The 27855-nt window shown below is 35.8% G+C and overlaps 3 protein-coding genes across 3 annotated transcripts; all 3 read left to right on the top strand.

Annotated features, from left to right (window-relative positions):
* Nucleotides 1-39: 39 nt before the first annotated feature.
* On the top strand, nt 40-1898 carry LOC124434669 (cholesterol 24-hydroxylase-like). The gene has a single exon (XM_046984553.1). The coding sequence runs from the start codon at nt 139-141 to the stop codon at nt 1648-1650; it is 1512 nt and encodes a 503-aa protein (XP_046840509.1). The 5' UTR covers nt 40-138; the 3' UTR covers nt 1651-1898.
* Nucleotides 1899-2335: 437 nt separating this feature from the next.
* Nucleotides 2336-4854, top strand: LOC124434667 (cholesterol 24-hydroxylase-like). Its single transcript, XM_046984549.1, has one exon. It carries the CDS (start codon nt 2983-2985, stop codon nt 4510-4512), a length of 1530 nt encoding a protein of 509 aa, XP_046840505.1. The 5' UTR covers nt 2336-2982; the 3' UTR covers nt 4513-4854.
* Nucleotides 4855-5628: 774 nt separating this feature from the next.
* On the top strand, nt 5629-25946 carry LOC124434129 (cadherin EGF LAG seven-pass G-type receptor 2-like). Its single transcript, XM_046984008.1, is given in 41 exon segments — nt 5629-7409; nt 7411-8570; nt 8743-8894; nt 9303-10644; nt 10890-11033; nt 11383-11630; nt 11853-11965; nt 12434-12717; nt 12998-13158; nt 13315-13564; nt 13835-14113; nt 15759-15907; nt 16270-16468; nt 16672-16868; nt 17921-18031; nt 18033-18116; nt 18372-18440; nt 18675-18825; nt 18903-19058; nt 19316-19394; nt 19971-20082; nt 20161-20207; nt 20596-20719; nt 20791-20894; nt 21112-21214; nt 21382-21535; nt 21617-21683; nt 21819-21885; nt 21963-22093; nt 22429-22596; nt 23075-23158; nt 23237-23240; nt 23397-23577; nt 24083-24136; nt 24208-24246; nt 24322-24420; nt 24495-24551; nt 24623-24667; nt 24739-24976; nt 25174-25374; nt 25674-25946. Coding segments are annotated over 41 exon segments (8967 nt in total). The 5' UTR covers nt 5629-5871; the 3' UTR covers nt 25696-25946.
* The last annotated feature ends 1909 nt before the right edge of the window (nt 25947-27855 follow it).

Raw genomic sequence — 27855 nt, 5'->3', positions numbered from 1 at the left:
TTCCAACTTCCTGTTTTTGGAGAGTCAATGTTCATCTTGATCATGTGAACAAATAATTTCAAATTTACATTTTGTGGGAGCTGACCAAGCTCTGTTTGACACTTCGATTTTCGAATTTCCATGCTTTAAAACATTAAAATGCTTTCACTAATATTGTATATTTTACTCGCAGTTTTGACCATCTTTTGTACTTTATCACTCTATATTATTGTATATTTGATGTACATACATTGGATTACTGCTCATATACCAGGACCACCTCGTTCAAGTTTCTTTTTTGGTCATCTGCCTGATCTTTGGAAATACAAAGCAAGAACAGGACGAATTAACGCCGAATTTCTTCTGGAGAAAAGACTTGAGTACGGTAAAATATTTCTGTTGGTTTTGGCACATCGACCCATGTTATGTCTGGCAGACTCGAGTTATGTAAGACATGTTTTTATAAATAACCATAAACATTTAATGAAAGCTCGTTTTCTTTATGATAAACTTGGGTTCGTCTATGGTGAGCGAAATATAGGATATGGATTGGTTACAAACACTGATGAAAAATCTTGGCAAATACATCGACATATTATGAATCCAACATTTCATCGAAAATCTCTTCGTGATTTTATGAAAAATTTCAACAATGTTTGTGATCGTTTTCTGGTCAGAATGGACGCAATTGTTAAAGAACAGAAACCAATAAGTATGATGGTTGAATTTGGTAAAGCAACATGTGAAGCTATCAGTCAAGTATCATTTAATATTGATACACAAGTTATTGAAAATCCAAACTCGAAGTTTCCATGTGCAATTCGTCTTGCCATGGAAGGTGCTCAAGATAATTTTGAAATTCCTTTGAGTTCAACACTATTGACTATGTTTCAGTGGAATTTCCTACAAAATGAGAAAAAGAAAAGTCAAATTGAAGCTGTTCAATTCCTACGAAATTTTGCTTCTCAGAATGTTGAAAAGCGTATGAATGAAATTGCAAATAATAAAGATGTTCCTAATGATTTGTTGACTTCTTTAATCAAAGATGGTAGGTTAACAATGGATGAAATAGTTGACGAATTCTTAACCATATTTTTTGCTGGACAGGAAACTACTTCAAATTTACTATCATTTTTGCTCTATGAAATTCTCAATCATCCTCATATCGAAGAGAAGATCCTTAAGGAAGCTAATGAAGTGCTTGGTGATCGTGAACACATGGAGTTTGAAGATCTGGGAAATTTAAAATATTTTAACAAGGTTATGGAAGAAGGATTGCGAAAACATCCTGTTGTAATTACACCATTTAGAGTATTGTTAAAATCTTTAGAAGTTGGTGGTTTGAACATTCCTTCTGGTGTGAGTGTTGTTAGTAATCAGCTTTTCTTTGCAATGGATCCAGAAATTTGGGAAAATCCTAAAAAATTTGATCCGGAGAGGTTTGAAAATGTTGATCACATTCAAAATTTCACCACAACACATTTTCCATTCTCCATTGGTCAACGTGATTGTATTGGACGAACATTTGCTAAGTTTGAAATCAAGGTTTTTATGGTTCAAGTTTTGAGAAAGTTTAAATTTCAACTGTTACCAGGACAGACAGACAGAATGGAAGCTAAAGTTACTATTAAACCTCGCGATGGTGTCATGTGCCATGTTATGAGGCGTTAGTAAATGGATTATTGCCTTCAAAAATTTTTTTCATTTAACAATATTGCGAATTGTGACCAGGGATGTACCTGGCGGGAGGCGAATTCTTATAATAAATGTTAAAGCCCAGCAGAGTTCTTTTCAAAGAGCCATTAAATATGCAAAAATAATGTATAAAAAAGAAATATCTATTCAATAGTGTAACATTTCGTTTTGATGCTCAAGACATCATCAGAGAAATATTAAATTACATGGTGGGATAAAAAAAATGAAAGGAAATATGGGATAAGATGGTATAAAGTGGGATAAGGGGAAATAATGAAAGATATATAAAACACATACCATCACAAAGTATACAGACATAATGACAGACAAAATTAGATTAGAGCAACTGAAGGTAATAATATTGCATTTAGGTATAGTTAAAATTTTAACATAACACATATATTTGGTTTAAATGAGATAACATGCATAAAGTATGTGAATCATTTTTTGAAAACAACCGCCAGTTTGATAATTGAAAGAAGGATATTCATATATTTTTGTTCTGCCATATTTTAAAATCAATTGCAGATTATATCATGCATATATGATTATCTCTGCCTCCCTCCCTCCCCACCAATGATCAATGCGAGTAATGCCACTGCAGTTTAAACTTAACCATAGTTTTTATGTAATAAATGTGATGTTTTAATTGATTGTGGTAGATATAAATGACAAGTACTTTGATCATCTTTTCATTAGGTATTATATAACTTTGCATGTAATCATTGTGATGTCACACTTTTACCATTTGCGTGTAGAAAGTCCATGGTAGATATTTGGTTCGATTGGTTTATATTGATGAGAATACACCACATCTGACTACACCATCGGTTATTGTTTCTTACTTGTGTATTAAAACATTAATAGGATTACTTGAAGTTAGTTGTTCGATTTATTTATCATAATCTCAATAATTTATTTGGTAATGTAGTCAAATATACCAGGTAACATGTTTTGTAGTATATATAGTATAGTGTAAATAGTATAACCTAACTTCCTATGTGACAAGTTTAGGAGTCACCATTGTGCTATGGTGATAGCCGTGTGGGTACATTGTACATGGTTATACACATTGTATAATAATAGAAAAGTAATAATATATATGTTGTCATTGCAGTGTAATTTGGTATAAGTTTAGTAAAAATAGTATAAATTCCAAGTATAATGTTGTTAACTGACAGTCAGTAAATTCATTAAAATATAACTTAATCGGTTGACTTCGTCGCCATATCGCCTTCAGTGTCGTCATCTTGTTGCGTTTAACAGCTGCTTAATGACTTGATTTGGTTAACCAATCTTTGAATTGCCATGAATTATAATGTCAAAATGCTTTCAATAATATTCTATATTTCACTCGCAGTTTTGACCATCTTTTGTACTTTATCACTCTATATTATTGTATATTTGATGTACATACATTGGATTACTTCTCATATACCAGGACCACCTCGTTCAAGTTTCTTTCTTGGTCATCTGCCAGATATTTGGAAGTACAAAGCAAGAACAGGACGAGTTTTGCTGGAATTTATGATGGTGAAAAGATTTGAGTACGGTAAAATATATCTGTTGTTTTTGGCACATCAACCCGTGGTATTTCTGGCAGATTCAAGTTATGTAAGACATGTTTTTATAAATAACCATAAACATTTAGTGAAACCTCGTTTCGTTTATGATAAACTTGGATTTGTCTATGGTGAGCGCAGTGCAGGATATGGATTAGTTACAAACACGGATGAAAAATCTTGGCAAATGCATCGACATATCATGAATCCAACATTTTATCGAAAATCTCTTCGTGATTTTATGAAAAATTTCAACAATGTTTGTGATCGTTTTCTGGTCAGAATGAACGCAATTGTTAAAGAACAGAAACCAATAAGTATGATGGTTGAATTTGGTAAAGCAACATGTGAATCTATCAGTCAAGTATCATTTAATATTGATACACAAGTTATTGAAAATCCAAACTCAAAGTTTCTTAGTGCAATTCGTCTTGGATTGGAAGGTACTCAAGATAATATGGAAAATCCTCTGAGTTCAGCACTATTGACAATGTTTCAGTGGAGCTTCTTACAAAATGAGAAAAAGAAAAGTCAAATTGAAGCTGTTCGATTCCTGCGAAATTTTGCTTCTCAGCATGTTGAAAAGCGTATAAATGAAATAGCAAATAATAAAGATGTTCCTAATGATTTGTTGACTTCTCTTATCAAAGATGGTAGGTTAACAATGGATGAAATAATTGACCAATTCTTAACCATATTTGTTGCTGGACAGGAAACTACTTCAAATTCATTATCATTTTTGCTCTATGAAATTCTCAATCATCCTCATATCGAAGAGAAGATCCTTAACGAAGCAAATGAAGTGCTTGGTGATCGTGAACACATGGAGTTTGAAGATCTGGGAAATTTGAAATATTTCAACAAGGTTATGGAAGAAGGATTGCGAAAACATCCTGTTGCAACTGCACCAATAAGAGTAATGTTAAAATCTTTAGAAGTTGGTGGTTTGAACATTCCTTCTGGTGTAATTGTTGAATCTAGTCAACTCTTCTTTGGAAATGATCCAGAAATTTGGCCAAATCCTGAAATATTTGATCCTGAAAGGTTTGAAAATGTCGATCACATTCAAAATTTCACCACAACACATTTTCCATTCTCCATTGGTCGACGTGATTGTATTGGACGAACATTTGCTAAGTTTGAAATCAAGGTTTTTATGGTTCGAGTTTTGAGAAAGTTCAAATTTCAACTGTTACCAGGACAGACAGACAGAATGGAAGCTAAGCTAACAATTAAACCTTGTGATGGTGTCATGTGCCATGTTATGAGGCCTTAATAAAATGATTGTATTTCTTATCAGAATATTTATTTAATGAATAATTTTGCCATTAGCTATAGTTAAGATTTTAAGATGACATACGTATTTGGTTTTAATGACATGATATGCATAAATTGAGTGAATCACTTTTTTTAAATTAATAGCCAGTCAATGCTAGCTTTGCCATTATAGTTACACAAATGTTATTTTTTAATGCAATGAATGCGAATTTGAGATTGATGGAAATGTGATATTTATACATGCTTGTCATGAATATAAATACATACACCTACTTTTTAATATTTTATCAGCAATGATGTATTTAAAACTATTATATTAATTTTAATTTGGTATATTGTATTTAAGAATGAGCTGTTGTCATTAGCTTTACTTAATTTTTTAATCCGCAATTGAGAAGTGTGCTGCTGCCCTTCTAAATCGCTCTCTTATCTTGAACAAAGGGATAATCCTTTTTTATAATCACTGCCAGTTTTAATTTTAAAACATGTATTCATCGTTGAAACACTTGGTGTTTTTTTGTCTAAACTGTTTCTTCCTTTCAATAATTCCCATTTGATTTGTTTGATAAACTCATTTTTTCTAAAATGAGTTTCTGTTTGTATTCATTAATTTCCTAGGGATTTTTATCTCTTTGAAAAGGCGAGAATTTATGCAAGCCGCATATTTTTAGAAAGAAACATGACTTAAAATGTTTAACAAATACAACGCTCGAATAATCTTGTATTGTTTTACAAATATTAATGAAAGAATGATCTTGAAGTCGATGAGTTATTAAGGTCAATGATTCGCATACAAAGGCAATTTACTGACTTTTATGGGATTTTAAGTTGACCTCATGTCGAGCTAGAGACTCGTGTAGTGTTCCGCCACTTGCCATCTGTTTTGGGCAGAATAAAAAGTACCTGTGATTACACTTTCGTATCAAAGCCACAATCTGTTGTGCTTTCGCCCACAAAGAGTTTGCTCAGAGAAGATTTAAAAGTGAAATCAACGTTACTTTTAATTTATTCAACTCTTAATTATTTCTCAAGAAGGCCGAAGTTGTACTAGTGAATTATCGTTGATTGTTTCCTGGTGACACGTGATGTCAACACAACCAATGGGGTTGCTATGCGGCAAACCTCTAATCATTAATCAAGTATGAAATGATCGCTTGACGAAGGTTACAAGTTGAAGAAAAAACAAGAGGAAAATGTTAAAGAAGGCGGGTTTAACCACTTCTTGGGAAGTTCCTTTGATGTTTTTGAGACATGTTGGTCATTTGGGGATGGTATATTTTGAGTTCATAAGATTTTCATTTCAATTTATGTTATGAGAAGATTGTTTACACAAACAGAATCGTTAATATTTTATACCATGGCGCGTGCGTTTCGTCTACTATGTTTAGCTGTGCTGACTGCCCTTTTTACTGGAAAGCTCGTGAAGGGTGAAAGGATTCGCTTGTCTCCCGACATGACGGCTGGCACAGAACTTGACTTATCATTGAACCGTGAACAAAGAACAAACTACTCGCTCGTGATTGAACAAAGCATGAGATTTCTTTATGATTTTTTGTTTATCAATCGAACGAGTGGAGTTCTAACATTAAAACGTGACTTAAACTGTGGCATCTTTCTCAAAAAGAAAATGTTTGTGATAGCTGTGCATTCTATGAATACCAGCACGAAACTCCAATCATGGACACCTATTGTGATAAGTTTACATAACAAGGAACGCTGTCTGGAGAAACCTAAGATGCTCACGAAGTACAAAATTCCTAAGCGTGTATCAAAACATGCTAATAGCAAGCTAAATACACAGGACTTTAGCCAAAAATTACGAACAATGGGAAATAAACCTTTTTTATTAGAACGCCTTAGGGTTTCAAAGAAGGATTTTATGCATACTTTGCTCAACGCTGGAAATAGTAAAGAACTTAACAAAGATGTGTATTTCAATAATAGATTAATACCACGATCAATTACCAAACTATATGACATCTCAGCTAACCCAAGGCAAGCAATACGTTTTCCCAGGACCAAAAGATTCACCCCGAACCATCCACCGAAATTTCCATTACGTTCCAAGACTGTGACTATCAAAGAGGATGTAAGACTTTGGAGTTTAGTGTACAATGCCACAGCAACAGATGTTGATTACTACCAATCTGGAGAAATTGAGTACAAGATGACTCCCATGGGAAATATTCGCAGCGGGGATTATTTTGAAATTGACACAAATACAGGTGTGATCAGGACGAAAGCCTTGCTTGATCGTGAAAGCATGGAAAAGCATGTCTTTCGTGTAATAGCAACTGATAAAGGAAACCCGCCTTTGAGTGACCGTATGGTTTTAACAATAAAACTTATAGATGTTAATGACTACATGCCAGAGTTTGATAAGAAAGTTTATAGAGAAGAGATATCTGAATCTGAGGACATTGGTTCGACAGTTCTAGCTGTCAGAGCTCATGATTATGATGAAATTGGACCAAATAGAGATATTCAATACAGCATTGTTAATGGAGATGGTGTTAACAAAGCGTTTACCATTGATTTTAAAAATGGTGTGATTACAGTAAATAAAAAATTGGACAGGGAAACAACAGCCTCATACCACTTAGTTGTGAAAGCTCAAGACCAAGGAACACCTCCCTTAAATTCTACTGTTGATGTGTTCATTGTTATAAAAGATGAGAATGATTGTATGCCCATGTTTAATGAGAGTAAATATAATTTCTTTGTTGCAGAAGATAGTTTGAGGGGTACGGCAATTGGAACTGTCAATGGAACCGACTGTGATGTTGGCAAGAACCAGAGAATTCGTTATAGCTTTGTTTCTGGTAACGAGAAGCAATTGTTTCAAATTAACACCACTTCTGGAGTTATTGTCTTAATTGGGTCACTGGATTATGAGAAGGAGTGAATATATTCTACAGGTTATGGCTGAAGACTCCGGTACTGTGCCACTTTTTAATGAAGTAGATGTCTCCATCACCATTGTGGATGTAAATGATAATTCACCGGAGTTTTTAAATAAAGAATATTATTTCAAAGTGAGTGAAAACAAGTCAACGAACTTGCTCGTTGGAACTGTTCAAGCACAGGATGCAGATACCAAGGAAAATCAAGAGATCAACTATTCAATAAGGGCTAAAAATATTCCATTCAGAGTTGGTGCTCAAACAGGAAAGATTTGGACAACATCGATAATTGATCGTGAAGCAACACCTCGTTTTCGCTTTCAGGTGTTTGCCCAAGACAAAGGAAAAGAACCATTGGAGTCTTCAGTGTTCGTGAATATTGATGTTGAAGATGTGAATGACGTTGCACCAATTTTTGATCAGATATTTTATAATGTAACAATTGACGAAATGTACAGATCCAGTCGACCATTTACCACAGTGACAGCAAGTGATAAAGACACCAAGGGTCAGATCAACTATTTCATTCGAAATGACCCAACTAATTGCTTTTCAATCAACTCACTTGGTGGTATCACGAAGAGGAGATCGTGCAGGCTTGATTACAAAAAGAAGAGATTGTATCAATTCAAAGTAGGTGCATACGATGGTAAACGAAGGACATTGGTGGATGTTATGGTACATGTTATCGATGCCAATAATAATTCACCAAAGTTCACGCATGGTCGGTACATCGGTAATATTTACGAGAACGACACCGTTGGGACAATTGTCACAAAGGTGACGGCTCTGGACGATGACGTTGGTAAAAATGCTGAGATTACATACTCCATAATTGGTCGAAATACCAAGTTCTCAATCAATTCAAAGACTGGAGTGATTACGAATCTTGTTGTGTTAGATCGTGAACGTCGACCAAAGTACAAGTTGAAAATTCTCGCAAAGGATAATGGCGACCGTAGACGTTCTGGACGCGCTCATGTTGATGTCATTGTCCTTGATATCAACGATAACAAACCAAAATTTGATCAATCTTTGTACGTGGTTGCTGTTGATGAAGATGCAAGAGTTGGTCAGCTTGTAACAGAGATAAAAGCAACGGATAGTGACGAGGGTATAAATAGAAAGATAACATATAAACTGAAAGAAAAAGGTTTGTGCTCGCAATGAAATAAAATTTTTCCATCTATTTTGTGTGTTGCAGTGTTAGTGAACTGTACATAATAACCGAAGACTCGTGTCTTAGTGTCACGCCAATGGACGGAACGAAACATTGTGTGTACATGTTTGGAAATTTTTTGACTTGCGATTTTTACACATTACAGGAAACGTGAATTCAGCTTTCAAAATCAACGAAGATCTTGGTGAAATAACGGTGAATCGACGCCTTGATCGTGAAGTGACACCTGAGTACTTGCTCACAGTTTTTGCTACCGATCATGGTCAACCACCGTTAAATTCAACTACTCAAGTTAAGGTAAGTCAACCACCATTAAATTTATCTGGTCAACCACCATTAAATTCATCTGGTCAACCACCATTAAATTCATCTGCTCAACCACCATTAAATTCATCTGGTCAACCAACATTAAATTTATCTGGTCAACCACCATTAAATTTATCTGGTCAACCACCATTAAATTCATCTGGTCAACCACCATTAAATTTATCTGGTCAACCACCATTAAATTTATCTGGTCAACCACCATTAAATTCATTTGCTCAACCACCATTAAATTCATCTGGTCAACCACCATTAAATTCATCTGGTCAACCACCATTAAATTCATCTGGTCAACCACCGTTAAATTTATGGTCAACCACCATTAAATTCGTCTTGTATTGAAGTTCTACTTCATTATTGGCTATTTTTCAATGTTTCTAGGTGACTCTTAACGACATCGTTGATAGTCCGCCCGAGTTTGAATCGTCACCTTACGAATTTAGCATTCCCGAGGATTTTCCTCTCAATCATGAAATTTTAAAAATCAAAGCTGTAACGCGAGACAACGTGAAAGACGCCAACATTCTGTACGATATCACTGGTGGTAATTATAAAAATACGTTCACCATACTCAGTAGCAGCGGAATTATCGAACTTGCAAAGCATTTAGATTACGAACAGAAGACCAGCTATCGACTAACGGTCCAGGCCATATACGCGTCGTTTTTGGCCTGGGGCGAGGTGCATATTAATGTAACGAATGTCAACGATAATGAACCACAGTTAACAGAGAATTTTCAAATTGTCATCAACGTTCGAGAAGGTCTCTTTCCGTCGGATGTAAACTTCACTATTCCTGCATATGATCCGGATGAAGATTCTCAACTTAGTTATGACATCGTGTTGAATGATGATCGTTTAAGAAATGCCGTAACTGTTGAAAAACATACAGGTGTCCTTAAAGTAAAAGAATCTGCTCTTGTTAACACAAACACAATTGTCTTTGAAGTCACTATCTCAGACGGTGTTCACGTGATTTCAAGATTTGGCAGTGTTAATCTTAACATTATAACTGAATCTATTCTTCAAGCAAGTGTGCCTATTTATGTAAAGAATGCAACCACATCCAAATTCTTTGCTTTGTCGACAAGATTTAAGAAAAGTTTGGCATCCATGTTTCGGCTTCACGAAAGCTCCGTCATTGTGTTCTACCTAAGAAATGTCACAAGATCTTACATGAAGTTTCGTGAAGGGATTGGTAATGTTCTTCATACTGATGATTATTTAACCGTTTGGCTTGCCATTCGTAATGGTCGTAATGGTTTTGTGAATGGACAGTTGTTGCTAGAGAACTTGTTTTTAAACTTAACATCTTTTGAAAAGGCAACTGAAATGATTGTTCTGTCATCAGATAAAGAAATCAATCCGGGAAAGCACTCAAATCATTTCTTACTTGTCGGTGAAGCGTGTAAAACTAAGAAAAATAGTTTTCTTACCTGTCAAATCAATAAGACGTTTGTGAATGGACTTGGTCAACTGTTGATCACACCGTTTGCTGTGTTTTATGGTGTCCGAGCCCGCGAAGTACTTAAACCTGTATGTTCAGCGGGTTTTTACGGACACCAATGCAGTCGGCAGTTACACGCATGTTACTCAAGCCCTTGTCATAACAATGGAAGATGTATAGATTACGAAGGAGGATATTATTGCGCATGCCCAAATAACTTTGTCGGGCGAAATTGTGAATTTGATGTTTCGAGAACAAGATGCCACAGTCTACCAGGTATTTGATTTAATCTTGCTTTAATTGGACTGGATTTAGAAAGATGTTTAATGCGGGACCTTGTCTTGTGAATTTACCAGGACAGTGTATGGTGCATATTTAAGATACGAACCCCCTGCCTCCATAGGGTTGTTTTAAACTGCGCACCCCCCTATCCATTGATATCAACAACCTGTATCCAACGGTTTTTATGTGTAACTAAAAGCATATCTTTTGTTGATGTAAACCTTGGTTATTTTACATAGATGGTATCTGTAAAAATGATGGTTTATGTCGTGACTTGCCAAGGCAAGGCTTTAACTGTCTCTGCAAGAAAGGAACTGGTTATGGAAAATTTTGTGATGTCAATAGTAGAAGCTTCGAGAATGATTCCTTTATCGCTTTTACAGGTTATAATTATATCATTAAAACGCTTTAAAATTGCAAGAAAAATGATTATAATGCTCGCAAAGAATTATATAGACTTCTACGTGACTCTACAGCTTTTCTTGAATAATGCACAATCTTCCTTGAAATCTTCCTTGAAATCTTCCTTGAAATCTTCCTTTCAATTTCCCTTTAAATTCTCTGTTATCGTCCTCGACATTCTCCTTTATCTTCCTTATATTCTTCATTATATTTGTTGAAATGTGCAATAATAACATGCTGTTGTTGTTCGTCCGTTTTTATACTAAATAGGAGAATTGCGTGAGTTTGTTCTAAAATTTGAAGCTATATTACATGTTCTTTTTCATCAAGGTCTAAAACAAAGATGGCATATTGATATTTCATTGGAATTTGCGACCATAAACTCTGATGGATTACTTCTTTATGTTGGTCGTTACGGTTTTGAAAATGACACGATGGCTCTCGAACTACGCAATGGTCATTTGTATTACGTATTCTCTGCCGGTGAAGACGTACAGACCGTCAGTGTGGGGCCTGGGGATAGAGGAAGTATCACCAATGGTGTATGGCAAAAAGTGATGATCTCATATAGATTTCAAGTACGCTTTGAATTGTCATATTTAATTAGCAAAGTACCATGTCATGCATATTTTATAAAAATACCTCTGCATATCACATATTAAGATTTCTTACATTCATGAGCATCATAGTCAAGACATTTATCTCTTAAATTAATCGTCTTTAGGAATCTAAGCATACAGTTGAACAGTCTATATGTACACTGTTGCTTAAGTTTTTTCGTTTGTTTTATTCTACCTTAGATTGGCTCCATTGTTCTTGGTGAAAATTGTGAAACCGCTGTGGCAGTTAAGTTTGGTGAGCAAGTCGGTAGTTTTGACTGTGCTGCTGCAAAGAGAGGACGTGGTAAATTAAGGTATGTTGAGAGGTTATGGGATATGTAGTGATGTGATGGGATATGTAGTGATGTGATGGGATATGTAGTGATGTGATGGGATATGTAGTGGTGTGATGGGATATGTAGTGATGTGATGGGATATGTAGTGATGTGATGGGATATGTACTGATGTGATGAGATATTTAGTGATGTGATGGGATATGTACTGATGTGATGGATATGTAGAAGTAAATAGTTTTCAATAAGGTGAGGTCTGTCATAGATAGAAAGTTCATGTCTGACTCGTGATATACCTTTTACTTTCTCTAAGTCAGCGGATGTTTACTTGATACATGAGTCAAAATTAAATGGAGTTTATGAAGAAATGTGAAAAATGTTTGAAACATTTTATGATTGTTTGAAGGAGTCAATGTCAAGGAGTCACTTTGCTCTATCCGTGGATTTCTTGTTCAAGTTCTAGTATCAATTCTTTTTTTATTTTCAAAGATCAATGGACCTTACATCACCTCTTTTCCTTGGCGGCATACCAAGCTCTACACCATACCTTCGTGGGCTCGGCTTTAACGGTTGCATACGTAATGTAAGAATAAATGAAGTTCCTTTGGACATGGGTTTGCCGATATACAATAGAAATACTCGAATTGGTTGCAACAGGAAACGTGATTTTTGTAAAAGTGATTCTTGTTCCCAACATGGAACATGTGTGAATAGCTGGGATAGAATGATCTGTGTCTGTGATGAAGGATATGCTGGAGAAAGGTGTGAAAAAGGTTTGTGTTTTTGTCGTTGTGGGTATTTTGTTGTTTTCGTGTTCACGCAATGTTTTTAATACGATTTATCAACCAGTAAGGTAAATGCAGTATCATTTGACTTTCCAAGCAAAGGTCCTTTCTTGGGGAAAAGTTTTGCATTTTAAATGAATTTTCAAACCGACTTCTTTGTTTTCGTATTTTATTGCTCTGTTGTATTTTAAAAGAGATTTGTAAACAGATTGCCCGTGTGTTCTTTCTGTTGTTTTGTCATTGAGAGTTTTCATTTCGTTTTTCATAGCAACCGTTCCCTATAGCTTCACTCGCCTGAGTTACACTTCAGTCAGGATCGAGCATGTGGTAATTGCACCCACTTTGACAATATCGCTTGTTTTACGAACGGTCGAGAAATCTGGGACTCTCATGCAAATTGTTGCAGCCAATAGTACGTCTTTCCTTGAGGTATCCTCTCTTTTTGTTTTATGTTGAATTCGAAAAAATATATTAAAGTACATTTCGACAAAGATTCCTTTCGATCCCCTGCTGTCGAAATTTTACAAATGAAGAGACAGTTCAGGAATTCTGACATTCACAATACAATCTTTATCACAATGTTAGATGGTTGACGCTGCTCTCTATTTCACGTACAATAATCAACATTTGAACGTCAACAATATCAAACTGGCAGATGGGAAATGGCACGATGTTGAAGTAGAGTTCTCACGCACCTCCATCCAGGTCGTTATCGATCGTATTCATCGTAAAGTCTTGTTTGCCACGGCGAGTGCAGAGACTGGGGCGAGTTTCTTGGATGTTTTTCTTGGTGATATTGGAAGATCTGGTTCAGGATTTGACGGCTGTATTCAAGGTATACAATGTTGTTGTTTGTGTTTAAGTATTTTTCATGGAAAGCGTTTTTATCTTTTTGAATTGTTATCCTTATAAAAGTCGTAAAAATGCCGTCGTTGTGATAAAATAAAACTTATAATTTCTTTCCAATAATTCATGGTTAAGCATATCAGAAAACTGAATGATTGTAATGAGTCAGTACACGATTGGGAAGGCTCCTCTATTGTTTGTGAAATTTCCCTTTCTGCAAATTAAAATATTTTGTTTAACATCATTTTACCATTTTTAGGTTTTGCCGTAAATAATGTATCTCAGAACATATCGTCTGCTTCATCGCATATTGTGACCAGCGGCTGTTTGTCTACGGCTCATTGTGTCTCGAGTTCCTGTCCTCCGACCAGCAAATGTGAAAAGTCATGGAGAAAGACGAGTTGTGTATGTCTCCCTGGGTATTATGGTGAAAAATGCGAGGATATTTGTCGTTTGAGCCCATGTCAGAATGGTGGCACATGTCAGCGGACTGATGATGATGTTGGTTTCACGTGTAGTTGTAGGAAGAATTTTTTAGGTAAGTTAAAAAAACTTTCCGACATATACAAACCTCGTACAGGGGGAAAACTTCCCACACATACAAACCTCGTACAGGGGGGAAAACTTCCCACACATACAAACCTCGTACAGGGAGGAAAACTTCCCACACATACAAACCTCGTACAGGGGAAAACTTCCCACACATACAAACCTCGTACAGGGAAAACTTCCCACACATACAAACCTCGTACAGGGGAAAACTTCCCACACACAAACCTCGTACAGGGGAAAACTTCCCACCCATACAAATCTCATACAGGGAGGAAAACTTCCCACACATACAAACCTCGTACAGGGAAAACTTCCCACATACAAACCTCGTACAGGGGAAAACTTCCCACCCATACAAATCTCATACAGGGAGGAAAACTTCCCACACATACAAACCTCGTACAGGGGGAAAACGTCCACACATACAAACCTCGTACAGGGGAAAACTTCCCACATACAAACCTCAACAGGAGGAAAACTTCCCACACATACAAACCTCATACAGGGAAACTTCCCACCCATACAAATCTCATACAGGGAGGAAAACTTCCCACACATACAAACCTTACAGGAAAACTTCCCACCCATACAAATCTCATACAGGGAGGAAAACTTCCCACACATACAAACCTCCAGGGGAAAACTTCCCACCCATACAAATCTCATACAGGAGGAAAACTTCCCACACATACAAACCTCGTACAGGGGAAACTTCCCACACATACAAACCTCGTACAGGGGAAAACTTCCCACACATACATCTCATACAGGGGAAAACTTCCCACCCATACAAATCTCATACAGGAGGAAAACTTCCCACACATACAAACCTCGTACAGGGAAAACTTCCCACACATACAAACCTCGTACAGGGGAAACTTCCCACACATACAAACCTCGTACAGGGGGGAAAACTTCCCACCCATACAAATCTCATACAGGGAGGAAAACTTCCCACACATACAAACCTCGTACAGGGGAAAACTTCCCACACATACAAACCTCGTACAGGGGAAAACTTCCCACACATACAAACCTCGTACAGGAGGAAACTTCCCACACATACAAACCTCGTACAGGGGAGAAAACTTCCCACCCATACAAATCTCATACAGGGAGGAAATTTTCCCACACATACAAACCTCGTACAGGGGAAAACTTCACACATACAAACCTTGTACAGGGAGGAAAACTTCCCACACATACAAACCTCGTACAGGGGGGAAAACTTCCCACCCATACAAATCTCATACAGGAGGAAAACTTCCCACACATACAAACCTCGTACAGGGGAAACTTCCCACACATACAAATCTCATACAGGGAGGAAAACTTCCCACACATACAAACCTCGTACAGGGGGAAAACTTCCCACACATACAAACCTCGTACAGGGGGAAAACTTCCCACGCAGTTTTAGGTAAGTTAAAAAACCGACATCCGAGATTTCGCAATTCTTTTGTCTTGTTACTAGATAACTTCTTCACTAAAATATCTACATAGATAGAGATCTCTTCCTATGTAAAAATCGTCTCTAACTAAGCCAACATTCTTTGCAAGAAGATTCCACTCTTTATTATTTGTGCGTGAACGAAAGGAATCCTAACTGAATTAAAGCTTTCGTTTGTTAGGAAAATATTGTGAAAGGGAAAGTGAACTGCCATGTCGTGACGAGTTCTTCAGTGCATCAAATAGCGGAACTTGTGGTCCATGTAATTGTGCCACCGAACTCGAGTATAATCCAGTTTGTAATAAAACAACTGGTGAATGTTATTGTAAGGTAAGTTGTCGTATTTCACAAATGATTTAAAAAAATCTCGATGGAAACTTTATGCGCAAAGCATTTACATTAAGTCACTTGTATCTCAGGAGAAATGTAAGAACCACTTCATTTTCTTTTTTGCATAAAATTTCGCTAATCGTTGTCGATTACTACGATACTTGCATCGATATATTCTCAGACATTGAATTATTTCGTCATCAGTATATCATCTGCGTTTATGTTTACTTCGTCCTTTTTTAAAGTTGAAAGTTTTCCTCTTTTTCATACACTTAAACAAATCAATAATTTGTACAGAGGTCGGGTTAACTGTAGTTTTCGAGGCTTTTCCTTACGTGTGCTATTTCGCTTGCTTACTTTAGGAACGTTATTTTCGCGCGTTTCTTCCCCGAGGAAAACTGGACGATGTTTGCCAGGAATGTGATTGTGATGAAACCGGAAGCATGAACGACATGTGCGCACCAGTCGGAGGGCAGTGTCCTTGTTTGCCAGGTGTGATTGGTCGTATATGCGATATGTGTGCTGCGAAACAGGGTGAAATCACCAAAAAAGGATGTGAAAGTATGGATAATTATTTGTTATGTTTTCATCGAGCTTTAAAGTGCGCTCTCTTTCCAGATTTGTATTATCTTTGTATCATTTAACTCGCAGCATCCTATTTATGCACTTTCGCTAACTTAGCATACTTTATCTCCCATTACCCCCTAGTGTACGCGCATCTCTTTACAGCAATTCACATGTGTTCAACGTTTTATTTCTTTTAGTCATAAATACTTCGTGCCCTAAATCCAAATCAGAACGGATAAATTGGCCACGAGAATCATTCGGTGTTTTATCTAAACGGAAATGTCCTTTCGGTTCTATTGGTGTGGCTAGCAGAATGTGTGCGTTCCATGATGGCTGGCAGGATCCTGATCTCTCGGATTGTGTCTCCCAAGCAATCGTTGACATCTCCAATACTGTAAGTGCGTTGTTAGATAACATTTTGAAGTCTTTGATTCTTGCTGCAGTACTTTAGCATGCATTAAATTTGTTTCCGTTGAACTACGTGATCGAATTGAAGATATACATTTCTCTGTTTTAGACTACAAAATAGCATGCAATTCTCTGTTGTTGACTACAGTATAGCATAAAGTCTCTATAGCTAATCGTACTATTGTATACAATTACTCTGACTGACTACAGTGTAACATAGACTTCTCTATGACTGACTACAGTGTAACATATACTTCTCTATGACTGACTACAGTGTAACATAGACTTCTTTATGACTGACTACAGTATAACATAGACTTCTCTATGACTAACTACAGTATAACATAGACTTCTCTATGACTGACTACAGTATAACATAGACTTCTCTATGACTGACTACAGTGTAACATAGACTTCTCTATGACTGACTACAGTGTAACATAGACTTCTCTATGACTGACTACAGTGTAACATAGACTTCTTTATGACTGACTACAGTATAACATAGACTTCTCTATGACTAACTACAGTATAACATAGACTTCTCTATGACTGACTACAGTGAAACATAGATTTCTCTATGACTAACTACTGGTAATATACAATTATCTGTTTGTAAATGTAGATCGTCCAGGTTAGTATAGTCCTGAGAAGGGCTGTTTTTGTTGTTGTTGACTGACGTTTCGACAACCTTAGCGGTAGTCATCTTCAGAGTTAAAAAATGACTGTGAAGATGAAGAATGACTACTTTTTTGACTTTGAAGATGACTACCGCTAAGGTTGTCGAAACGTCAGTCAACAACAACAAAAACAGTCCTTCTCAGGACTATACCAACCTGGACGATCTACATTTACAAACATGTAACGATACTCCCGGGTTCAAACCATTTACTTTAATACAATTATCTGTTTTTCACTTTAGGTTAGCTTACACTTTTTTACGGTCGACGTTGGAATTTAGTGGAAATGTTGCACGGGGAATGTTAGTAAAAATGTATTCTGTTTTTTTTTCATATCGTATTTTGTACATTATTTCAGTTGAAACACTATGGAAACCTGACGACAGAGAAAGCAATATTAATCTCAAATTCGTTGAACAACATACTGTTCCAGACGAAGGAATTTTATCAAAAAGATGTCCCTTGCCTATAATGTCATTCTTGCATTGCTAAAATTTGAAAGCGATCATGCTGAAGATGAACTTGCTTCCTCACAAGATGACGAGTTTCTAGATGTAAGAAAAGCATTAAATGTATTCTGTTAATTTTCTCTAAGTCTCAAAACCTAATCAACATTACAACAATACTTCATGTTTGAGCCATTCATTCACCTTTTTCTTGGCGTTTTTGCTTGGATTGTTTTTTTATTGTTGACTGTGATTGGTACATATTTATTAACTGTGATTGGTACGTATTTATGTTACCTGTGATTGGTACGTATTAGAGTATTGCTTGCTATTGCACTAAGACTTCACCTTTCATCTGTATAGACGACGACAAATGCTGTCAGCACTTTTGTATCTCCAGAATACTCAATAGGATGGTCATTGATAAAAGAGGTAAGCCAAGGATGAAAATGGTTGTTCCAGTGTAGCCAGCATGCTATTTTGTCCCGCCATGTTAATTTTTCTGTGTTCACTTTGCGTGAAATACAATAGATTTCTAAAGAAAGACTATTACGCATAGCAAAACAAGCGAGCTGTTTTCTCTTTCTTGGTTTTGCATCACAAATTTTAAAGGTCTGTGGACAATGTCAAATTGTCGTTTCTTAATTTCTACTCTGTTTTATAAAGACACCTTCAGCAACTGTCACATTGATGCATCAACTTGAAATGTTCGGCATAAGTTTGGCGAGTAGTATGGTGTACATTAAAAGGAAAGGATATCGTAGAAAACGATCCACCTCTAATCTCTTATCTTACGTGAAAGTTGAGGAAAACATGTGTAAGCCTGGAAACGAGCTTTTATTCATTATCATGAAATGAACGATACGTTTTTAAGATGTGATGTATGACTTTTAGTGATGCAGTTGGAACCTGTTGATCCGAAGCGTTTTTTCGGCTTGACTTTTCCTTTGGAAGAACATAAGTCGAGTTTATTGTCTTCTGAACGATGGCGCAACACAAGTAATCGTGTCGAGATACCGTCATCTCTGTTTGAGAACAGTGGGGCACCAAGTAAGCTGAAGGATGTTTTCATGTTGTTTATGTTTACTTCGATGAAGAATTTGTTCGTTTACTCAAGATTTATATTTTTTATCTATATTCGCCTTGTTTTTTCAATCTTTTCTCATACATTAAAAAAAAATTAATTTGATTTAGTGTGCATTTAATCTTTCTTCAACTATTTTTTAGCTTTGCTAGTTCTCTATGTTTTCATGCGAACGTTGACGTATTTTATTGTTCTGCATATTCTGTGATTTCGTGTATTTTAGAAGACGAATCAGCAATTGCATTCATCGCCTTAAAATATCTTGGTGATCTTTTACCGTTTTCGTTTGATGTCAAAGAAAGGTTAGTCAATCCTTTTTGGTTTATCTGCCTTATCCTATAGTGAATTAATGGGTGGATCTCATCTTCCCATGACCTTCACGTGTTTCACTTTAATTGGTCATTTGATCTTGACGTGTTTCACTTTGATTGGTCATTTGATCTTGACGTTTTCACTTTGATTGGTCATTTGATCTTTACGTGTTTCACTTTGATTGGTCATTTGATCTTCACGTGTTTCACTTTGATTGGTCATTTGATCTTTACGTGTTTCACTTTGATTGGTCATTTGATCTTTACGTGTTTCACTTTGATTGGTCATTTGATCTTTACGTGTTTCACTTTGATTGGTCATTTGATCTTTACGTGTTTCACTTTCATTGGTCATTTGATCTTCACGTGTTTTATTTTGATTGGTCATTTGATCTTCACGTGCTTCACTTTGATTGGTCATTTGATCTTCACGTGTTTTATTTTGATTGGTCATCATTTGAAAACCAAAATATTTTGAAATTTACCATTAAATGAGCAAGTGCAGCGAAGCTTCCACTTGTGCTTGTTTACTTTCATAAACATCATTATCTTATTTTTACATTGTAGTTTTAGCGACCTTTCTCTTGACGTAAACTCTGACGTCATTATTGTTGGGATCAAAGGAATGGAGTCGTTGTATCTTAAAGAACCTATTATCATCGAATTTGAAATCCACGAGGTTAAAATCAATCTTTTTTTGAAAGCCGAGCATGCGCAGATCTGTGTTTTCATGTAATTGGTTTTTTTTTCATTTCAGGTCAATCGTTCACAATATGATTGTGTATTTTGGAACTACTCAATACCGTAATGTTTTATATATAAAAACCTTTATTTTTAGATATTTATCGTATGTAATTGTTCTTACATTGTGATAATGCTTATAGCGGCAAAATTTTCTGTAATTTGGATTTTCTTTGATGAAGCTAAACGAACAGAAAAGCTTCAGATTTGATCGCGGGTACGATTGTGCTCAAATCTGAAGCTATCTTGTTCCTTTAATACCATTGGTAAATGGCTGTATTCAAGGTTTACACTAAGCTAATGTAGGCTTGCTGTTTTTTGCTGTGCAAGTGTAGATTTTAAGTACACACTCTAAGATGATTAGGTAAAGATAAATCTATAATGATTTAGAAATCGTTTAGAATGACAATCCGTACAATATCAAGATAAATTACGTCATTATATCTTCCAGTGGTTCTAATGGTGGTGGATGGTCAAAAAATGGTTGTGAGAAAGCTCCAAGTAATTTTACTCATACAGTTTGTAGATGTTATCATCTTACGTCATTTGCTGTCGTCTCTGATCTTAAGATCGAGGTACGCGCATGCTCATCACCGCTCTCTTCATGTTTATACGATATACATCACGTGATATATTATCCCTTTAGATCCCTGTGACATCCCCATATGACATACAACTTGTGACCTACGTTGGTGTGTCTATATCTCTCGTCATTCTTCTATTCGTTATTTTTTCATTTACTTGTTTAAGGTGAGTTCTGTTGTTGATACCACGAGGACATACTTCATGTTATTCATGTGTTACTTCATGTTATTCATGTGTTACTTCATGTTATTCATGTGTTACTTCATGTTATTCATGTGGTACTGCATGTTATTCATGTGTTACTTCATGTTATTCATGTGTTACAACATGTTATTCATGTGGTACTTCATGTTATTCATGTGTTACAACATGTTTTTGACAGCGATCTTCAATCCAATACGAACTCTATCCACAGAAATATGGTGTTAGCCATTGTTCTAGCTGAAGTTGCGTATGTTTTTGGCATCAACCGTACATCATACGAGGTATAATAATTTTATATTATACATAGAAATTCAACAAGACTACACTTATGATTCATGTATAGGTTTCTTTTGTAGCTCTACTTACGTCAAATAATTTTGCTAGTTTTATTTCATGAAGTATGCAACCATCCTTTTTCTTACTTTTTTGTAATTTCTATTTTCCTCAGCTCATCTGCAGATTTATTGCTATCATCTTACACTACTTCTTTGATGCTGTCTTTGCCTGGATGTTCGTGGAGACTGTGCATATGTATCGTAGGCTCACAGAAAAAAGAGATATTGACTCGGGGCAAATGACGTTTTACTACTTTCTTGGGTGGGGTAAGTGCTACTCTGCATTGGAACTTATGAGCATGTTTCGCAATTTGTAAACAAGATGTCCATTTTTTGTGTAATTTTTAGGTTGTCCAGCCATTGTTGTTGGTTTGTCAAGTGGAATGGCGATCGAAGGATATGGAAATGAAAGATTGTGAGTGCTTAATCATTTAAATTAACGCATTTGTGAAGCATTTCACTGCTGTGTATATCGTGAATAATTTTTGCTCTATCGTTGTAATAATTGATTTCATTTGCTAAACATTTTCTCGATTTCTTTTCTATCCAGTTGCTGGATGACAACAAGCGGAACTTTGTTTTGGACGTTTACTCTTCCTATCGCTGGTGTTATTTTTGTGAGTTTTTATTGGAAATTTCACATCTTTACTCTTTTTTCATCAGTTCATCCTTTTTGTTTTTTGTTGTCGTTTAGGTCAATTTAATCGTTTTTCTTATGGCACTGCGTTTGTCCTGTACAAAAGGCAGGAAGAAAAGAAAACCAAATGCGTTCATTCCCAAGAACACACCCGTCACTAGTGTTTATAAGAATGCACTAAAAATTAAGTAAGTCAAACCCTTTGATATCTTTTGCCTATTCTTTCATAGTGAATCTTTAGGACACACGGGGATTCGTAGAGAATCTGAACAGGCTATATTGACTATAAATCCCCAGATGTCTGAAAGGCTCACTATGAATCCCTAAATGTCCTAAGGATTGCCTATGAATTTCAAGATGCCCTATGGATTCTCTATGAATCCCCGGGTGTCTTATGGATTCAATACGAATCCCAAGATGTTCTGAAGATTCCCTGTGAATACCCAGGTGTCCTAAATATTCATTATGAATCCCCAGGTGTCTTGAGAATCCCTAAGATGTTTCTCTTTCTCCTTTATAATAGATATGCTTTAAAAGTTGGTGCTTTGTTTGTACCTGTCCTTGTTGTGACCCTCGCCTTTGCTGTGCTGGCTGTTAATGAAGAGCACATGGTCTTCCATTTTCTATATGCCATTTTATGTTGTTGTCAAAGTCTGTTCATTTTATCTTTTATGTCGCTTGTGATCCCAAGGTTAGAATTTCCTCAACAATATTTATTGCTCTTGATCTTAACGACGTTTCTGTTATATTTTATTGTTATCAGCCATAGTCAAATGCATGCTATGTTGTTTATCTGACGTAGAAAAGTTTATGCTTCACTGTACAACACATAGAGCAGTGTAAGGCCTCTTGAAATCTGATGTAGACTAACTTATGCTATTCTGTGATTCTACCTACTGCATTGAACTAAATATAAATGCAAAGGTATCTCCCTCCAAAATTTGAAGCTAGCAATTAAACCAGTCTCAATCTTTCCACGCACAGCCCAAAAAACTCATTACGACGATAAGAAAAATTCGGGATTTGACCCCCAGGCGCGCGTGTAAAATTTAGCTGTATGCAAGATTTACAAGTAGGGATGTTTACATCTACGTAAAAGTTTCTTTCAGTATAAAATTAGTTCATTGGCTTACTGTCTCTTTCAAATTGCACTTTATTCTCTGTATCAGGTACGTGAAGAATACAGAAACGCGTTCATTCGCTGGAGAACTGGGGACAAGACGTACGGACGACCAAGACGAAGAAGATTATATGTAAGTAACATAAAGTAGCCATACAGAATCGTATGTATTTTTGTTCTTATAATCTTAATGTACACATATAACATACAGACAGGTGTTAAAAGATTGTTTTCACCTCAAAAGCGCTCTAGTTTAGTAGATAAAATCTACCGGCGTGAATATTTCGTGTTTTCAGTTCCTTTTCATTTGCTAATGATTGAGGAGAAGCTTCGAATGACTTTCACGTAAATCTCTGTGTACTTGATAACAGGAAATGTCATATCATCCCGGAAGTAACTTGGCCGGTGAGGATGGTTATGGCTTAAAAAGACATAATGCTGAAACATCTTCAACTGATCGATCATCAAGTACTTTACATAGTTCAAGTATGACAAGAACAAGTAAAACAGATCAGTTTAGTACATTTCTTGATGATGAAGACAGCGAATCAGGTAAAAGAAATAGTGCCCACTGTTTATGAAATCGTAAGAGCTTCATCCCGTTTCTTTGGCAAATGAGTTCCATATTGCTCCATTGTTTATGAAATCGAGCTTCATCCCGTTTCTTTGGCAAATGAGTTCCATATTGCTCCATTGTTTATGAAATCTTAAGAGCTTCATCCCGTTTCTTTGGCAAATGAGTTCCATATTGCTCCATTGTTTATGAACTCGTAAGAGCTTCATCCCGTTTCTTTGGCAAATGAGTTCCATATTGCTCCATTGTTTATGAACTCGTAAGAGCTTCATCCCGTTTCTTTGGCAAATGAGTTCCATATTGCTCCATTGTTTATGAAATCGTAAGAGCTTTATCCCGTTTCCTTGGCAAATGAGTTCCATATTGCTCCATTACATTGCCCACAAGAACAACAAAGCGCATTTCGATCTTCCAAAACTTTGTTTAGTGTGGAAATAGGTCTGTGGATCAATATTTGACGATCAAATGTGTTTTTTTAACTAGATTATCGAGAAATTAAGAGAAGAAAGCCTCGCACAGAGGATCCGATTAACATGGGTTAGGTCTTTGTTAAATTTACAACATCAGATCATTTAATGTGTTAATTTGTGCTTCATTTTTTTTGCCAGAGGATGCAGCAAAAATGTGGAATGCTCCTGAAAAATCTGGTGAGAAGATTTTATAAAATGCTTTGATTTTGTCGAGAAACAATGTCGAAGAAATTGCCATTGCTTTTTCTTTAGAATACAGTACGACTCAACCTGAATCATCAGACTCCTCTGACGGAAGGCGACGACGTCGAACGATGATCATCTCATCGGATACGGGCAGTTCCGACGAAGGTTGTACAAATTTTAGCTAATTTTAATGGTATCGACACACGTTTTTGAGATAATTTGAATTTCAATTTTTGAAGAAACGGCTTCGTGGGAACAGAAATCTGAAAATGGTGTCCACAAGAAGAAAGCTGCTGGTTTGTCTGCGTATTGATGTACTTTTGATATGTAGGGCATTTTTATTTTAGATTTTTGTACGTTTCTTTAGCACCATTATATGCATCTGACGGGCCTATGCATAGTACTCCTCAAGGTAAAATGACATAGCCTACGGAAGAAATTTTTTCCTGTATAATAACCATTTTGCGTGTTTTGGGTTTGTAGAACTTGAGCGAGAGAGAGCGAGTTTGGCGAAGAAGAAACCGCTGATCGAAACGCCCGTGTCGCTAGTGAAGCCGATGCTTCAAAAGCCTTCGATATTAAAGAACAGCGGTTCACGTTCTCATCCTGTCCCATCTACACCTCAACTTGCAAATAAAGCTGTGCCCGAAATGGCGAAAGCAGGTTCTGAGGCGAGCTCCGGTAGCTCTGATAGCTCTTCTAGTGATAATGAAAAAGATTTGTAAGTGTTTCTATATTTGATGATTTGATGTCAATTTTTATACCTATAATGTGACTTACTATTTTTCCATAATTGATTTCTTATTGCATTGTAGAGTTTGTTGTTTTTTCATTTTTATTTTTCTGTCTTTCTTCAATGATACAGGCAATTGTAGTTGAGCACTTATTTTTCAATTATGTTTCATCTTTAAAAATCAGAGCGTTGCAAGCCAGATTAATGTCTCAATCTGAAGGAGGGATTTCTACGCTGTCCAGTCAGTCGAAGAAAAAACGAAGCAGAAAGTCACGTGACATAAAACACGGCAAAACGAGTCGTCATCAACGAGTTCATTTTCAAAGAAAGAAACGCGACGATTCTCAAAATGTCCCCGAGGATATGGCCCCGGAAGAAGGGAAACTGTAGGTTTTTGAGTAGAAACTCAACTATTACTATAATGAGAAGAAATTTTAACAACGTAATCTTAGTACTTATTGGTAAAGAAATTCTTTCAAATGTTTTCATAGGTGAAGTAAAGTAATACAGCTCGTTATATAATACATGCTTCCATTTAAGCTAGGCTATTTTTATTCTAGTACCATATAAGCACAAGACATTTTAGACATGTATGTGCGAACACAGTACACTGCATTACTCTAGACGAAACTGGAAATTGAAAAAGTATTTTAAACCGCTTATAAAGATATTTTCTGTTTCATAGACTTGGCCAGCATAAGGTATGAAAGAATGAAGTCGTCGTAATTTATTTGGACAAACTGTGGTCACACCCCCGTGTTTTTACAACCAACTGTCTTCATGATTTGATATCAGAAAATCTGATTTAATGTTTAGATTGCCAGTCACTAACTCTGATGTTCTTTTGTAAATATTGAAAAGTGTGAACATTATTTTACTTATGTAATTTTTAATTTATGTTTGTTTATCGAAAGTTTTAATCATAGACCAATGAATAGAACTATTTTAACGATTTTAATAGTATTTGTATTGAAACATTGAAATTAACCTTCCGCCCTCTCCCCTCGACGATTTGTTCTCGTTCGAGTTTTATGCAGTGGTTTTATGGTTTTATCCTCTCCCCCCTGTATGCTGCATGAGGTGAGATCTGGGTGAGACAGACCAGCGAAGAACTTATATCCGTCATGTTGGAAGAATTGCTCTTGTGACCATATTTGGCTTGAAAAGTTTTATTATTTTACTTTGAAAGTTCTTTAAGGTGGAAACCATGAAAGAATTAACAAAGGAGGTTAGAAATTTCTTTTCAATTTGCTTTATTTTCACGTAACATGTGTGAATAACAAACAAGGTTTGCAAGCGTAGTTTCACTTGTTTCATTTTTCGTTTGGCATGATAAAATACAGATTTTCTGCAATTTGAGCTAGTTTTTTGCTAGCGCGCGTTGATGGTTTGTTTGAAGATCTTATCACATCGATTTTAAAACTTATGGCAACTAAATAAACACTATTTAATGACAAAGCATCTGTAAAGTATGAAGAATTTGATTGATTGTTTCGAAGAAGGAAACTTGTTTATTCAAGATAGCTCAACATATTGTGTGTTTATCCTTGTAGTCGAGGAGTTGAGCAGTGCTGATATTGCTGGTGATATTAAAATGCAGGAAATTATTTGAAGTGGGATAAAAGCTTTTCAACAAAAAGCTGTTTAGGAAACAATATAGAAAAACACCATATGCGCTCTGAAGTGGAAATATAATAAAAGCCAAAGTTAATGCTATGAATCTTTGTTGAAAGGTTTGTAACTTGTCTTATGTATTTTAGCTGAAGGGCTTAAAATCCTTTCGTAAACTGCTTTTGCGCTTAAACTCCTTTCATTGCATTTGCTGGTTTATATCATTTTCAAATAATCTTCCAAATCATTAATTGAATACCTGCAGTAAAAAGCAGCATTCATTAACGGCTTTTACCGACTAAATCATCAACTCGTGCTTATTTGAAATTTCAGTTAAGTTTTACCAAATACTATGTTTAGTGGTAGTTAAGACGTGTGATTATTACAAAATTTTCAAATTTGCCTGTCAGCTTCGTGTACTGTAGAAAATTCGTCCAATTCTTCTCGTTGTAAAGATATCCATTTTTGACTAGAAATGTGTGGTTTAAACGTTAGCGACTTGTTAAACACTGCACTTACTTAATCTCAAATTTTATCATGTAAAACATCTTCAATAGTTTTTGACGTCGAAGGAACGAGAATTTTATTTGTTTGCTATAATCATTTTAATCGTTTTATAGTCATGGATTATAATAAGACAATGCAGACACCCCTATAGATAGACTCAAGGTTTAAGTATTTTTTGTTTTGAAACTTGTGCCGATTGTTTTTAACATTAATTTCTCATCACTTTCTCCCTATTCATATTTTTGAAAAATACATGAAATACTGATAAAACAAATAAATTTTAAATGATTTCAATTCAACGACAGACTAAGATTAGATTATTATCTTATAAATATCTAAACGACGTTCCGTTTACTGAGGTAAATAAATATGTTTGAAGTTGCTAGTGGTTTCAGTGTGTTTTTTTTCCATTTGTCTTTATAGTCTGACTTGATATGTCAACTTACGTTAATAAATTGCTGCTCATTCTGTCGTGTTTATTTTGAACGAAGAAAAACACTAAGGTTTTGTAAGGAATTAGTTAAATTTTAGCAATTTTGCTTTCGGAGGCGGGCGCAAAAATCAATAAAACGGTTTTTACAATACAATTTTGTTGATGTTCTAAATGCTTTTAAGTTGTGCAAATGAAGACAATAAAACCTTTGAAAATATTTGTTATGTAGGTAAGTAAATGCCTCTGTCACCCCCCCCTCTAAGACCATAGCAAGCAAGTGTCTTTTGTACTTTGAACCTTAAACTGATGGAGGTAA

Source organism: Xenia sp. Carnegie-2017, unplaced genomic scaffold (assembly GCF_021976095.1).
Source record: "Xenia sp. Carnegie-2017 unplaced genomic scaffold, XeniaSp_v1 HiC_scaffold_14, whole genome shotgun sequence".
In the NCBI taxonomy this organism is placed as follows: Eukaryota; Metazoa; Cnidaria; class Anthozoa; order Malacalcyonacea; family Xeniidae; genus Xenia; species Xenia sp. Carnegie-2017.
This window is presented reverse-complemented; position numbering and strand designations above follow the sequence as displayed.

Bases quoted from the DNA above. Each gene is read 5' to 3' on its own strand.
- LOC124434669 (XM_046984553.1), top strand. From the start codon at position 139: ATGCTTTCACTAATATTGTATATTTTACTCGCAGTTTTGACCATCTTT.
- LOC124434667 (XM_046984549.1), top strand. From the start codon at position 2,983: ATGAATTATAATGTCAAAATGCTTTCAATAATATTCTATATTTCACTC.